The sequence below is a fragment of the Muntiacus reevesi genome, chromosome 3, assembly GCF_963930625.1.
Source record: "Muntiacus reevesi chromosome 3, mMunRee1.1, whole genome shotgun sequence".
NCBI classification, from domain to species: domain Eukaryota; kingdom Metazoa; phylum Chordata; class Mammalia; order Artiodactyla; family Cervidae; genus Muntiacus; species Muntiacus reevesi.
The window spans coordinates 146,566,667-146,581,440 of NC_089251.1; the positions used below are offsets into that span (position 1 = coordinate 146,566,667).

General features: G+C 42.5%; 1 protein-coding gene and 1 pseudogene across 1 annotated transcript in view; one reads left to right on the forward strand and one right to left on the reverse strand.

The window, feature by feature from the left end:
* Positions 1-14,027, reverse strand: part of LOC136165012 (aldehyde oxidase 4-like) — an 80,942-nt gene extending 66,915 nt beyond the window's left edge. The window contains exons 1-5 of the mRNA XM_065930863.1: positions 13,974-14,027; positions 11,825-11,900; positions 7,424-7,520; positions 4,858-4,966; positions 1,164-1,290 (exon numbers count right to left, since the gene is read on the reverse strand). Coding sequence (XP_065786935.1) covers positions 1,164-1,290; positions 4,858-4,966; positions 7,424-7,520; positions 11,825-11,900; positions 13,974-14,027 — 463 coding nt within the window. The remainder of the gene's footprint in view (positions 1-1,163; positions 1,291-4,857; positions 4,967-7,423; positions 7,521-11,824; positions 11,901-13,973) is intronic.
* Positions 11,759-13,505, forward strand: LOC136165014 (biogenesis of lysosome-related organelles complex 1 subunit 1-like; annotated as a pseudogene).
* Positions 14,028-14,774: the final 747 nt, after the last annotated feature.

Below are 14,774 nucleotides of genomic sequence, written 5' to 3' on the forward strand. Positions count from 1 at the left end.
GCCAGACTTTACAATGCCATCTCCTGGTGGTTAAGTGAGTTGTAGGCATAGAATCTGGGAGGAAATAATTCATGTTTATAAGACTGTCTGTGCATATTCAAAGAAACATACAAAAAGTAAGGCAAATTTCAAGACCTTTACTTTTCAAAGCTCTAAATATCTCATTAGTGAGGGTTATTTTATAAAACAAAGATTATCTGTTATTCAAATTTATTAAGGTTTAGTTAAAATTATAATTGAAACCATTGGCCAAAATTCTTATAATACTTAATGAGAAACTGGAAAATGTTGAATGTAGAAGTTGATGAGAGATAAGGGAAAATATTAGTGAATATTTATATTCTACTTAACATACAACTTAAGTTGAAATTTTACTTTGTTTTAGTCTGTATCTTTTCATCATAAAACTGAATTTTTGTGTAGGCTTGTTTACTGAAAGGGACAAAGAGTTTTCTTACATTGTTTAGAGGTTTGCTTCCACAGCTTTCTTCAAAGAACTAGTAACTGGTTACCTTGAACCTAGTATGTTTATTGAAGGAAACTACATTTGATAAAATGCTTTTTTTCTGGTAGTAAATAGTGTTTGTTCACTTAAATTTAATAGCTATTTTGTCATAGGAGATTGAGTTGCTCACCAAGCTTATCTGTGATAACTAATTCCTGTTCATGGGCTTCTTGATCTTGTAATGAACCCAACCAGAACAGAAAAAGGTAAAGTTTCTGAAATCTATTCTCTTTGTAAAATTAATTTTAGTAAGTAGGGTTAACAAATGATTCTAACAGGTTGATTTAAAAATAAACCAATAAATCTCATTCTTGTACACTACCCAGATTTCCACATTTGGAAACTATTGTATTAAAAATGTTAGAAACAGCCTATTTGAATGCTTTTGCAGAGTGACTACAGGCTCCATTAAAGGAGAAAGGTTTGTAATGAAACAATATTGCCCCACTTCTTGGCACCAATGCTGACCACCAATGAGGGCGGCCTTTCCTAGAGAGGCCTGAGGTCAAGGTGAGGGCTAACGAGCCTACTTGTTGACCAGGTGCCTGGAGCCCCAGAGCTGCACCACAGCCTCTCTCCACCAGCTGGGGCCTTCTTCCCTCCTTCCTTGGGCACCTCCCGCTGGAAGTCCTGCCTGCTGAGGGCTGAGAAGCCTCACCTCCAAGAGCTTCGGTTATCTGCTCAGGGGTGGGCTCCGGGTGGTTCCTCAGCAGTGTGTAGATGGACATCACCATTCCCGGGCTGCAGAAGCCACACTGTGTTCCATGACACTTGGCAAGTCTTTCCTGGGGGAAAAATGGTACATTACTTCTACTCTAAACCTCTCATTTCCCTCCCTTGTATACCAGATAGGAGCAAAGCTTATATATTTAACTTTCTAAAGATAACTGCAGGGTGAAAAATGTCATTCTGGAAGCATATTTCTATTTCCTGAAATCATATGTTTTGCTCTACCCACTCAAGAAAAGCCTATTGGCATGTATTAAGTTACTTTACTCTCTAGACTCTCTGGTTTCTTTACCTGTGAAATAAGAATATACTTTAAGTAATGAGTAAAATGCTTTGAAGTCATGTTCATGTGGATTTTGGTCCTTCCTGTATTCATTAATTGTGGGTCCCTGGATGATTTACTTGACTTTCTTCCTTTCTTCATCTTTTTCACTTCCTTTTAAAAAGACATTTTTAAAAAAAAATGGAGTATAATTGCTTTTGGGGCTTCCTTGGTGGCTCAGTGGTAAAGAATCTGCCTGTCAATGCAGGAGATGCATTTTGAACCTTGGGCCAGGAAGATTCCCTGGAGAAGGAAATGGCAACCCACTTCAGTATCCTTGGCTGGGAAATCCCATGGACAGAGGAGCCTGGGGCGCTGCAGTCCATGGGGTAGCAAAAGAGTTGGACATGGCTTAGTGACTAAACAACAACAACGATGTACTGCTTTACAATGTTGTGTTATTAATAGTTTGTGCTGTGCAACAACATGAATCAGTACACATATGTCCGCTCCCTCTTGAGCCTCTCTCCCAGCCCACCCGCATCCCGTCCCTCTAGGTCACCACAGAGACCCCGCTGAGCTCCCTGTGGTATACAGCAGCTTCCCACTAGCTATCTACTCTCCACATTGTTGTCGTTTCAGTTGCTAAGTCATGTCCAACTCTTTTGTAATCCCATGGACAGAGGATCCTGCCAGGCTCCTCTGTCCATGGGATTTCCCAGGAAAGAACACTGAAGTGGGTTGCCATTTCCTTTTCCAGGGAATTTTCCTGACCCAAGGATTGAACCTGTGTCTCCAGCATTGCAGGCAGATTCTTTACTGCTGAGTCACCCAGGAAGCTCCATTTTACACACTGTAGTGTATATATGTCAATAATATTCCCTCAATTCATCCTACCCTCTCCTTCCCACCTTGTGTCCACAAGTTATTCCCATCTTTAAACTTAGGATAATAATGGTATCTATGGCACAAGATAACTGAGAATAAATGAATGAGTATATACAAATCATTTAATAGTCTCTGGCAAGTAAATTTTATCTTCTTCTTCATTTATATTCTATAATGTTTTATGGATTAAATGACAATCTATATAAATACTTTGAAAATTTTGAAGTATAATTCAGTAGTGTTGTGCCATTTATACACTTAAGTTATGCACTTTCAACTTTATGCATTTATATACAATAAAACAATAAAAAAAAGAGAGTGAGAAATAGAATGAGAAATGACAATTTACTTTGTCCATTCTATACAAAGACCCAATCCATGAGCGGATGGGAAACATGACTCTGTGGGTCCCACTGTGTGTCTCTGTCCTGTATCTTTCTCAATGAGTTGAGGATACTCAGTTCGCTGGCCTGAATGTGATTCAAATGTTTTAAAATAAACATTTTTCAAACAGCATGACCCTTAAGATGGAAGCCAAAAACTTCATCCATGGTTCAACTGAAAGGAAAGACATAGTTCTAGTCCTAGAGGAAAATATGGCTGTGTTGGGTTTACTGCTAGAAGGCAAGTTGTTTCAGATGTGTCATATAGACAGACACGGCACATGTGCTGGTAAATATTTAACAACTGGATCTCTGGGAAGACAGTCCTTATTTGTAGCTTCTACTATTTTTGGTAATATAAATATTTCCATAGAGGCTGAGGTTAAACTTCTGATGTGATGTCATTGAATGTGGATACATTTACAAGGTACTTCCACTGTGTAGCTACAATAGACATAAATGGCCTCAAAAGCATAGGTGATAGAAAAATGTAGTAAAATAACTAGGATACAATAAAAGTTGCTATTTATTAACTTTGTTTTTAATATCATTTACCTACTTTTAAGTTTGTATAGTTTAGTTTTTAGTAACAGCTGTGCTTAAAGCCTGCCTCACAAAATCCCTAACATTTAACAAGCGGCTCTCAGTTCAGTTCAGTTCAGTCGCTCAGTCGTGTCTGACTCTTTGCAACCCCATGAACCACAGCACGCCAGGGCTCCCTGTCCATCACCAATTCCCAGAGTCCACCCAAACTCATGTCCACTGAGTCGGTGATGCCATCCAACCAACTCATCCTTTGTTGTCCCCTTCTCCTCCTGCCCTCAATCTTTCCCAGCAATAATCCAAGTCTATGCCCTGACCAGTGATGCTGAAGAAGCTTAAGTTGAACGGTTCTATGAAGACCTACAAGACCTTTTGGAACTAACGCCCCAAAAAGATGTCCTTTTCATTATAGGGGACTGGAATGCAAAAGTAGGAAGTCAAGAAATACCTGGAGTAACAGGCAAATTTGGCCTTGGAGTACAGAATGAAGCAGGGAAAGGCTAATAGAGTTTTGCCAAAAGAACGCACTCTTCCAACAACACAAGAGAAGCGGCTCTCACATGTCAGTAAAAGCCTGTTCGGGACACTACTGAACTATCAAGTGTTGTCAGAATTTGGGAGGAAGAACTCTGATAAGTTGCAGCATTAGGTTGCTTTCATAATTGTTAAGATGGTGAGCCAAGTGTGGAGTAAGAGCTTAATAAGATCAAAAAGTCATTAAGTTTACAGCTGAAAGATAAACACTACCAAAAGTGCTCATAAATGCACCACATCAACAGAGAAAGCTCTGAGCCTCCATGTTCTAACACAATTTTCTAGGGGAAGAAATTTCCAAGGAGATTATGGCAATCCATAATTTTCTTTCTACACCCTGCTTTTAAAACTTAATCTCCAAAGAAACTCTTGTTCAATAGTTCATAAAAGTAATATTGCAATTTCTTTAAAAAGTCCTCTGAACATTAGTATCAATAAATACTTCGTCATTTTAGTTGTGCTTTATTGTAGCATGGTGTTCAGCTTCTCATGAGACATTTGGGGAGTATTTGTATACAAGATTAGCTTCTTATACACAGTTCGGTAATTTTGAAATGTGGTAGGCCAGTGGTATCGTCTATAAACTTGTAGTTTCCTATCTCATTTTCTTCTCTTATCAGACTGGGTTGTCCTTGTTTTAGTTTAGGGCAAGAATGAGACTGAGAAGTTAAGATATATTAAAATTATAAAGATGAAGAAATCTTATACACAAATCTCTCTCTTTTTAAAAAAAATTTATTTTATTTTTGGCATGTGGGATCTTAGTTCCCCCACCAGGGATGGAACCTGTGCTCCCCTGCAGAGAAGGAGTGCAGAATCTTAACCAATGGCCCACCAGGGAAGTCCCTATATACCAAGCTCTGAAAAGATCCCTAGCTATGAAGCACTAAATCCCACAAAATGAGAATTTAAAAGCACAAAAAATATCTCAAAATTGATGACCTAACTGGAGTCCATTGGATTATGGACGGTGCCGATGCCAGCACTTGGTCCCCACCACATGGTGCCCTTACCTGCACGGGGTGAATCCTGGTTTTGATGCTTCCTACACCTTCCACGGTGGTGACGGCAGCCCCATACAGAGAGCAGATGGGCACCAGGCAGGCTGTAACTGGATAATGGCTGTGATGGGATTTTGTAAAGAGAACACACTGGAATCACACGGAGGAGGTAACATAATTCAGGGAGTTATTTCTAGAAAGGGTCTTGAGACTCTATTTCCCTGAGAACACAGAGAACACTAGATAAAAACCGTAACTTTTTGGAAGTGTTCAAGAAAGGACTTAACGTATGGCTGGAGTAGAATGGTAGAGAGAAATGGAAAAAAAGAAAACTGAGCTCTGTGTAGAACCTTCAAGAGACCCTCATTCTCTGTTTATTTTTCTCATTCAGAGAAAAAAAGGCTTTTTCTCATCACAAAATGATACATTGACTCATGTAAACCATCATGGGATAATTTACCCCAGTGATTCTCAACTGTGGGAAGTTTCTAAAAATACAAAAATTCTGGTTGCATGCTAGCCTAATTATTATTATTAATTTTTGGTCATGCCACACAGTATGTGGGATCTTAGTTCCCTGGCTAGGGATTGAACCCGAGCCCCCTATATCGGAAGTACAGAATCTTAACCACTGGATTGCCAGGGAAGTCCAAGGCTAGCCTAATTAAACCAGAATCTTTGGGATGCAATCACTCCATCACTTTTCAAAGCTCCTCAGCTGATTCCAGTGTATGGGCAAGTATGTAAGCCATGGGTTCATGCCCCTGTCTTGACTGTCTCTCTCACACTAGACTCTGTATTATTGACACAGCAGATGTGGTTACATCAGATTCTCATCTCACTGGTTGGGAATGGGGTCCAGTCTTCATTACTCCAGTTTAGTCTCTTGGAAGAGTGCTTGGTGTACAGAGCAAGCGTGAACCCTGGGTTATTGCGCTTTTTTTTTTTTTGTCCTCCAGCTGCCCTCCTCCATTAAGTTTACTTTCTCTTAATGTTATCTCCCTCCTCCTTTTCTCTCAACTTTTCCAGGCCTCATTGCTTTCCTGTCTTAGCCTTATGCCTCATCCAGGAAATAGAGGCATATTCTCCTGTCACTGCCCAGCCCACACCTACTCATCTCTAGCTGCAGTCAGCCTCACTCCCAGTCCAGGCCTGGAGGGTGAGGACACCCCACCCCACCTCTTCCCCAGTGGTCTGAATCCCTTCTATTCTTGTCTTCCCTTGGACTTGCTTCATTATCAATTGCCCTGCTAACCTCTTCCTTTCTAGGGTCTCATTTCTCTAAATTCCCTTGAATTTAGAAGTTCAATTGTTTTTTTTGTGCTAAAAATAAATCCCCAGGCCAATGTATCTCTCCAGCCCATTTTTCTCTCCTTCTTAGTCAAGTTTTTTCAAAAGCTATCCATGCCTTCCTGGCCCTCCAGTCACTCTTGCGTATCTGTACCTCATCTTCCAGCCCCACAAGTCTGCAATCTAATGGCTCTGAGCCATGTCCTGGTCTTTCATACTATTGCACTTCTACCACCTGGGAACTTTCTCTTCTGGATGCTCCTCCTTCATCCCTGGCTACTTCCTCTTGGTCTCCTTTTGGGGGTGTCTTTCTTTGCTCATCTCCCCGTCTCTTGTTGTGCAGTGTCCTGAACTTGGAAGCTCTCCTGTGATTCCTGCCACATTCCAAATGACCAGGGTTGAAAACCACTAACTGGCCCTCATAACCTTGACAAGTTAGTTAACCCTCTTTGCCTCCATTTCCTCTTTTTTCAATACGAGTGACAGTCGAGCCTATCTCAAAGTTTTTTGGGGGACCGAATATGATAACATAATGTAAACTATTTTGAACAGTGCCTAGCATTCAATAAACGTTAGCTATTTCTATTGTCATTGTTAGTATCTATGTTGATAACTTCCAGTAAACTAGTTCCGGATGAGACCTCCCCTCTGAGTAACAGACCTGTCCATGTAGACACCTGTGGACAATCCCTCTTGCATGTCCCATAGTAACTGCAATGCGATTCGTCCAAAGCTAAACTCACTGCTTTCCTTTCCCTTGCATCTCCTCCTCCTAGTCTGTGAACAGCATAACCCAGAGAATTAAGACCAAAAACTTGGGAATCCTGCTTGACAACTCTCCGACCACATGCAAGCAGTGAGCAAATTTACATTTTAGGTCGAGGTGAGGTTGGCTCAGTCACAGAACTTGATGGGAGGTCTCACTCAGCCCTTCAGGGGAAGAACTCTTCTAGTGTATGTTGATCTAAACCTTCTGCCAGGACAATGCTTCCCTTCTTTGTGTGTAAACCCATTCTTGCCTGGCCCTCGGCCTGAGATCTGCTCAAAAGCAAAGCAAATATCTGTACAGCAAGAGACAGAGTGGCCCTGAGAGGCTGGAATGCAGGACAGATACACCCTGATGGGAAGAGAGTCCATAGGAAAGATCTGGAGCATGGGAAGTCACAGGAGAGCAGGTCCAGAGGCCATGTGAGTGCAATGGATGCCTGGAGAGAGGAGAGGGGACCAGGGACAGGACGTGGCGGTTCTGTACCCTTCCCAGAAGCGCTTGGGCCAATGCAAAGGATACTGGATCTTCTTGGTCTTGGGGTCGTATCTGGACACCATGACAGTGCAGGCACCGCAGCCTCCGCTCCCACAGCCATATTTGGTGCCGGTGAGGTGGACTGGAAGGAAGGAGGTCAAGGAGAAGAGGGACCCAGGTTGCTCTGCTTTCTATACTTTTCTTCCTTAGATACTGATAACAAGTGAGTCATTTTCTGGAGTCTCCTAAGATTTCCTGCTTAAGAGAGCTGCTCCACTTTTTGCACATAAGTGAGCTAATTGATGAAAGGTGAGAAGATATCCCTACACACCCACATCACACAGCTTTATCTGAAATCCCCAATGCATTTGTGAATGAGGCATTTTCTGGATTTTAGAAAGACAGAATGGTAGCTCTCCAGTGGGGTGAGGGCAGCACCTTGTAATCAAAAGCTCATGCTTCTACAGTGAGTCCTCTGGATATTCATACCGAGTGGGACATGTGAAGACTACAAAGAGCCTCATGCCAGTTAGATCAGAGTCTGCATCCAGATGAATAGGGAAAAGCCTCTTGAATTCAGGGTTGGGGACAATGGATTCTGCACTTGTGTTGTTATTGCTGCGGAGGTGCTGGGAGGTGGTGCATAAATAAAACTCAGAAACCCCTGCCAGGAAGTTTAACTTTTCCTGGTTCAGCAATGTAACGCTTTTATTTTCTTATAGGATTACAGGATTAGAGAATATGAATTGTTAACTTGGTTCCTGACCCAGTAATATCAATAAACTCTTGTGTACCTCTTCCGTGTAAGACACTGGCATGCTTCCACAAAGAAAGAACAAATAATACCTGTAATCCCTTTGCTTCAGGTGCTATTAGAGTCTACTAGAATTTACTTGGGACCTCCCTGGGGGAGGTTTAAGAAAGATTTTGTGGGTTCAGATTATAATTGGCTTGGGTGGAGGCTGAGAATGATTTCGTCTTAGAAATTGCTGCCCATGAAGAGGTAATACCAGATCAGGACGCCACAGAGTAGGAGGCTGAGATTCTCTGCAGAGGCTCAGAGGGGGTGGCACCCCGCTTCCTGTGTTCCCTTGTCTGAGCCCACGCAGGCAAGTCCAGCTTTCTGTCTTCAGGCAGAGTCACATGGGTGACGCCTTCATGATAATGTACCACTGACCTGAATGGAAAACTCAGAGAAACCCCTTCTCTTTGCCTTTGGTGACCTGACATTTGCAAGCAAAGGAATCCAGGAGCCGTCTGACTCAAAGAAGAGGCAAATTTTGACTTTTCACTCTGTTAGACCTTAAAGCAGATCTATGCTTCTTGTTTTAACATTGCCTTGAGTGCAAAGTGAAAGGTTGATTCAACCAGCTGCTTTGCCCTCTGGTTACCAGACAAGTAGTTTGATGCTTCCTTCCTCCAGTCCCACCAGAAGTGCCTGATTCAGGCAGTTTCTTCCATGTTCTGTTGACTCACCCTAAAGCTCTTCGCTAGGTAGGGTGGCCAGATAAAATATAGGACACCCAGTTAAATCTGAATTTCAGATTAAAAATGAATTATATTTTAGTGTAAGTGTGTCCCATGCATTCAAATTCAAATTTGCCTGGGCATACTGTATTTCTATATGCTAAAGCTGACAACCCTACATAAGTCAAATACAAACAGTAATATATCAGAAGTTTATTTTTTGGTTTTTTGGTTCTTTAATAAAAGAACTTTCTCAGGGCCCCAAGATACACAACACTATGGGGATATACAGAAATTACCCTGAGACTAAATGCCCATGGCCAGCGTGTGCAGTTGACCCTGGAATTTCCACTGACTTCTGGTCATTCATCAGTGAGTGATTGAGTCTTGCATGGCAAACTTGACTCTTTGCCTCAAGGATCTCACTCCTAATTCATCTCTTGCTATACCCTCCTACCCCCACCCCCCAAAGCTTTACATCCATTGGAATAAACTGCTTTCAGTTCCTCTAAAGCAATATATTCTCTTGCCTCTGCACCACCGCACCTCCGACACACCACCACCAAGAATACCCTTTCCCCCATGAATTCCCCTTTCCCAGAAACTCCTACACAACCCTTCTCTCTTCCTTCCTTGCTCAAGCCTGGTGGGAGGGCCCTGTCCATGTTCCCACTACACGGCACTCATCACACCCACTGTCTGTCTCTTCATGCACTAGACTGAGGGCAGAAGCTGTGTCTCCCAGCTTACTTCTGCACACGTGGTGCTTGGTAAAATTCATCTACTGAATGAAGAGTTGTTTCAAGAACTGCAAGGTGTTAGGGTTGGGTATGTGAAGGGTGTGGGAAAGTGAGAACAAGTGTTTAGGATGTCTCTGACCCATCCCATTTCTCCAGTTTTATCCTAGTTGCATTAAAGCAGCTCCTTAATGACACACCCTCTTTAACCCATGTAGCTGTGGGACATCAACCCTTGCTGGTGCAGTATCTTGTTTTTACAGGTCGGATTGCTTAACAGCAGGCCGGGATCTGTCATGTAGAAGGAGAGGTAACATGAGGTTGCAGCCCAGCAGGTCTGGGCCACGTAGGTGGGTTGCCATTTCCTTCTCCAGGAGATCTTCCTGACCCAGGGATCAAACCCAGGTCTCCTGCACTGCAAGCAGACTCTTCACTGTGTGAGCCACCACGGAAATGAGAGGCTAGGGCTGATTCTGTCTAGGGCTCTACCAACCTTGCTTACCTGGGAGCCCATGAAGTTTCAGCTTGTTCCCAATATAGAGTTTCTTCACTTTGGGAGTCTAGAGAAAGCATGGTAAAATGTGGCACAGATGTAGAAAGGTAAGAAAAGGGAAGAGATAGGGTATGCTGACTAACACAGATTTTAAAGCTGGGAAAATGGGAGGTGGCAAAACCAAGGAGGAAGGATTTGGCCTGTTTGGTTTTCTGTTTTGTTTCAACTGTAATCCCAATTCCCTGAATAGTGAGGGCAATGGGGACACTGAGGGGGCATTATTGGCTAGAGTAGTGGAATAATGGGAGTAGGAAACCAGATTGAAATGTTAAATAGTGAGAGATGGAGTCAGCAGAGAAATGAGACATTAGGTACACACAGTTATTAGATAAGTCTGGTGAGGAAAGGACCAGGAGAAAGGAAGCCACGCTTCATGTTTTTGGATGTGCATGTTGGGAGGCCAAGAGCCAGAAGCAGAAGGAAATGAAGATTCTGGAGAGAGGATTGTCTGGCACACCATCGATTCCTCAGAGCTTAGTACAGTGCCTGGTTCTCAGTAGACACTGAATAAGTATACTTATTTTTAACTTTTTATTTGTTGATTTGTCTATTGGCCATGTGGCTTGCAGGATCTCATTTCTGTGGCCAGGGATTGAGCCCAGGCTATGTCAATGAAAGCCCGGAATCCTAACCACTAGGCACCAGGAAACTTCCCCCCAAAACCTCCAAATTATTTTGAAACAATTGTAGTCTCATAAGAAGTTGCAAAAATAGTACAGACTGCCTTGTGGACCTGTTCCCTAGTTTCCCCCAACGCTGACAGCCCACAGAACTATAGTGCAACACACCAAAACCAGGAAACTGACATAGGTATCATACCGAGAACAGAAAACCCAAGGCTAGAGTTTCTTCAGATTTTGCCACTTATGCATGCTCTCATACTATGTGGTATACTCAGCTCTATGCAATTGTATCTCATAGATCTGTGTAACCACTGCCACAGTCACTCTCTTCTGCTACCCTTTTATAGTTACACTTAAGCCCAAGAAATTATTTTTGAATATTTAATCAAGGTGCAGGAGGAGTGAGATGTGAAAAAGAGTCCAGATAAGAAGTAAAGAGCTGGAGTGCATTAGTTATACAATGGGATTTTGAAATAGGCTTATAAAACCTTGTTTTTAAAAAAAAACAAAAAAAAAAACCTTGTTTTTTCTGATAAGGATTATCAAAAGACATAGATGACAAGTCAGTGAAATGCCCTTGTGGGAAGGTACACACATTGTCATTGTCAGTGACATGTACCCTTGAACAAGAGGCTGGACATATTTAATCTTTTGTTTGGCTTGCCATGTTGGATCTTAATTCCCCAAGCAGGGATTGAACCCATGCCCCCGGACATGGAAGTCTTAATCACTGGACCACTGGGGAAGTTCCTGGCTGGACATTTTCACATTCACCCTGCTGAATATAAAACCATCATCAAGGTGACCATGGGGTTCAAAAGTCAAAAAGTTATTTCCAATGTTATCACACTCATGGTTCACTGGATGATCATTTTGGTTTTGCCCAGGCAAAAAATACAATGACTATAGCACAAAGCTGTCACTTTTAAATGCATTCTCTGAACTCCAACTAGACTGTGCAAATTGAACACAAGGTTATTTATCTAGAGCAAATACAAAAGGAAGAATGACTTCCTTTAGAAGTCTTAGCATGTTTTCTTTTTACCACCAAAGTCAGATTAATTACAGTAAAATAAAAGGATATGGATTTTCCTCAAGTAGAATAGTAGATTTACTTCAGGATCAGCATTCTTCTCTATGACCTACATTGTGAAATAAGAAGCGATTTTAGGAAGATAATACCATCGTGTTATGGCAATCCTATCTGTTTTTTTGGGGGCATGTTTTTGAAAGGTGCTGGCTTCACAAGGACCAAAAACAACAAAAGAAGCCTTTTCTAACACTGGTAATAGAATTCTGGAGAAATAATGGAACACTGTTTCAATGTCTCTGAACTTTCTCATATATGTGACAACTGTAAACTCTGGATTATTTTTTTCCTTACAGCTACTCGGAGAGGATCCAGATGGGGAAACAGATTCCAAAATTGACTCAAGATAACTCAGCCACATGAAGTCATGAAAATGCTTAGCCAGAGAAGATTCTCTAAGGGAGTCATAGGAGAGTATGCTATGAGGGAGCCCCTTCTGCCCCCACCAGCTCCCCCTGAAACAGACGTGCCTGGGTGAAGGAAGAGCTTAAGGGGACAAGAATCTCCCCTCTGCCTGTCATGGCACTCCAGGCTGCTACTCCCAATAGATCGAAGCCTGCACATGAGATAAAGTTATCTGTCCTCCCCGACTCAGGCAGCATCTCTGCTGGGTACAGTCAGGCAAGATTAGAGAGGAGAACTGAAGGAAACACATTAGGAAGGGGCGCAACATTGAAACTAGAGACACAGGACCTTATTCCACTGAAAGTGTTTTTGATCACCCCAGAAAAAGTAACAAACCACATTATTTTTCATAACTGCCTCCTATTTTCAAGTCTCCTTTTGAGTCCTCAGGAGATTCACTCAGCCAGAGATGAGCTCAGTGCTCCCCACTCAGAATCTCAGCGTGCAGAGCAGGCTGAGCGAAATGTCATCACAGAAGCAAAGCATTACACCTAGACTGCTTTAACACCCTACCTGTGTGGCTACGGAAATTATTTCCAAGGTGAAAGCAAGATGGGGGTTGGAAGTGATGGCCTGCAAGCCAGGACCACTGTCCCTTCCTCCTGTGTGCCCCTACATTGAGGGGACACAGCCTGCTGACACTATTATGTGTTATAAAGACATCAATGTTCCTGATGCAATATTCCAGGTCAATGTTTCACAACCATTCTAATTGCTGGATCATCGTCACACTTGATTTAGTGCTGTCTTCAATCATGATATTGCTCCAGGCTCAAAGTAGCAGGCCGTGATGCTTTAGCCTTAAGGGTCATTGAGCAGCCTGAAAGTATTTATTAGGGCAAAATAAAACCCTCCTTTGCTATTATTATCCTCAATGTCATATACTCCTTCTATTAAAACAGTGTTGTTGGAGGGGGCCGGATGCGCCCTGTCCCCAGCCCACCATGACCATGCTGTCCCACCTGCTGAAAGAGCACCAGGCCAAGCAGAATGAATGCAAAGAGTGGCAGAGGAGGCAAGAGGCCATCACTCCAGCCACCAGCCTGACAGAAGTTTTGGTGGATCACCTCAATGTGGGTCACCTGCCAAGCAGACAGGTCAGTGGATCGGGACGGTGGAGAACTTCCACTAGGCACTCAAGGAAATCAGCGATGCGCAGAGCTGAGCTCAGAAAATCGAGCTGGACATGTGCACCATCGCCCCTGCACTGGAGTACATCTACAAAGCGCAGCGGCAGTCGGCCCCCTCCTAGCCCAGCTGCCCTCCCTTCCCCTCACGCCTCCTACCTGCCCTGGGTGGGCAGGAGGGAGGCCGATAGCCCATGAATAAAACACAAGCCTCCAAAGGAAAAAAATAAATAGAATAGCATTGTTAAACTCAAGCAGAGCTAACCTCCATGTAATGGGAGGACAACATAGTTTTTAATGCCTGGGTCAGAATTCACTTCCATTGTAATTTAACAAATAAAAATGAGAGTTCCTTACTGATTCCAAAAGAAAACAGCAAACTAGTTGGAGGCTAATTTACACTCCCAAGCTTTAATCATTTTGCACTAAACCCTAAACTAATGACCCATGGTCAAGTTCATACTACTACATATGACTTGAAAAAGACAGAAAAGGGAGTTTAAATAAATAAGAAACAGCATCAGTAAAAGAAAATCAGCTTGGTTTTTATCTCTGACATATGAAAATGCATATTAATCATATCATAAACTTACCTTTCTTCCATTCACAAAAAAAATCAACTCATCAGAATCGGAAAGAGAAGGCATTATGGCAGAAAAAATACCTCCACCAGGATAGAGGGTTATTGTTTTCTTGGAGAGCAGATATAGTAGGGCAAAAATCTGGATGCTTAACAGCCTTGGGAAAGCCCAAGCTGCCAAAGCAGGAAGAGAAGAGGTGACTTATAGCCACCCTGGCAAATGAAGCACCAACCAGAGCTCCCGGCCTGCCCAGCCCGAGAGCGCGCCCTTCTCCTCCCTTCCGTGTCAGTCAGGTCAGTGATTTTGCCAGTCCCCTTTGAAATCCAAGACTGGTTTTACTGGGGGAAGGTGTTTAACATCAGGGATGAAAAAAATAAAAGAGAGTTTTAAATAGACTATTATTTTTTTTAAACTAATCAAGCCATCAATTAATTCAGTGCTATTAAAACTCATGACACTTTCTTAGATTTTTCTCCAGTTGAAGGGCAAAGGGAGATTTCACTATGTACATACCTTCATAATTTCTTTATAAAGACTTCATAAAAATGTGTCCTTAACTGCTTTAGGCAAATTGCAAGTATATTCTCTGAACCTTTTTTTTTTCATACTCACTTGCTTCTCTGAATTTAAAGGTTAAGACATCAAACTACTTAAACCAGAAACATGTGCAGGAGTTTGCTATGGGCTGGAGACCCTTCTCAGGATTCCCTTAGTCCTACAGCAGCTTGATAAAGTGTTGTCATCTTCTCTTTGCTGCTGCTGCTAAGTCGCTTCAGTCGTGTCTGACTCTGTGCGACCCCACAGACGGCAGTC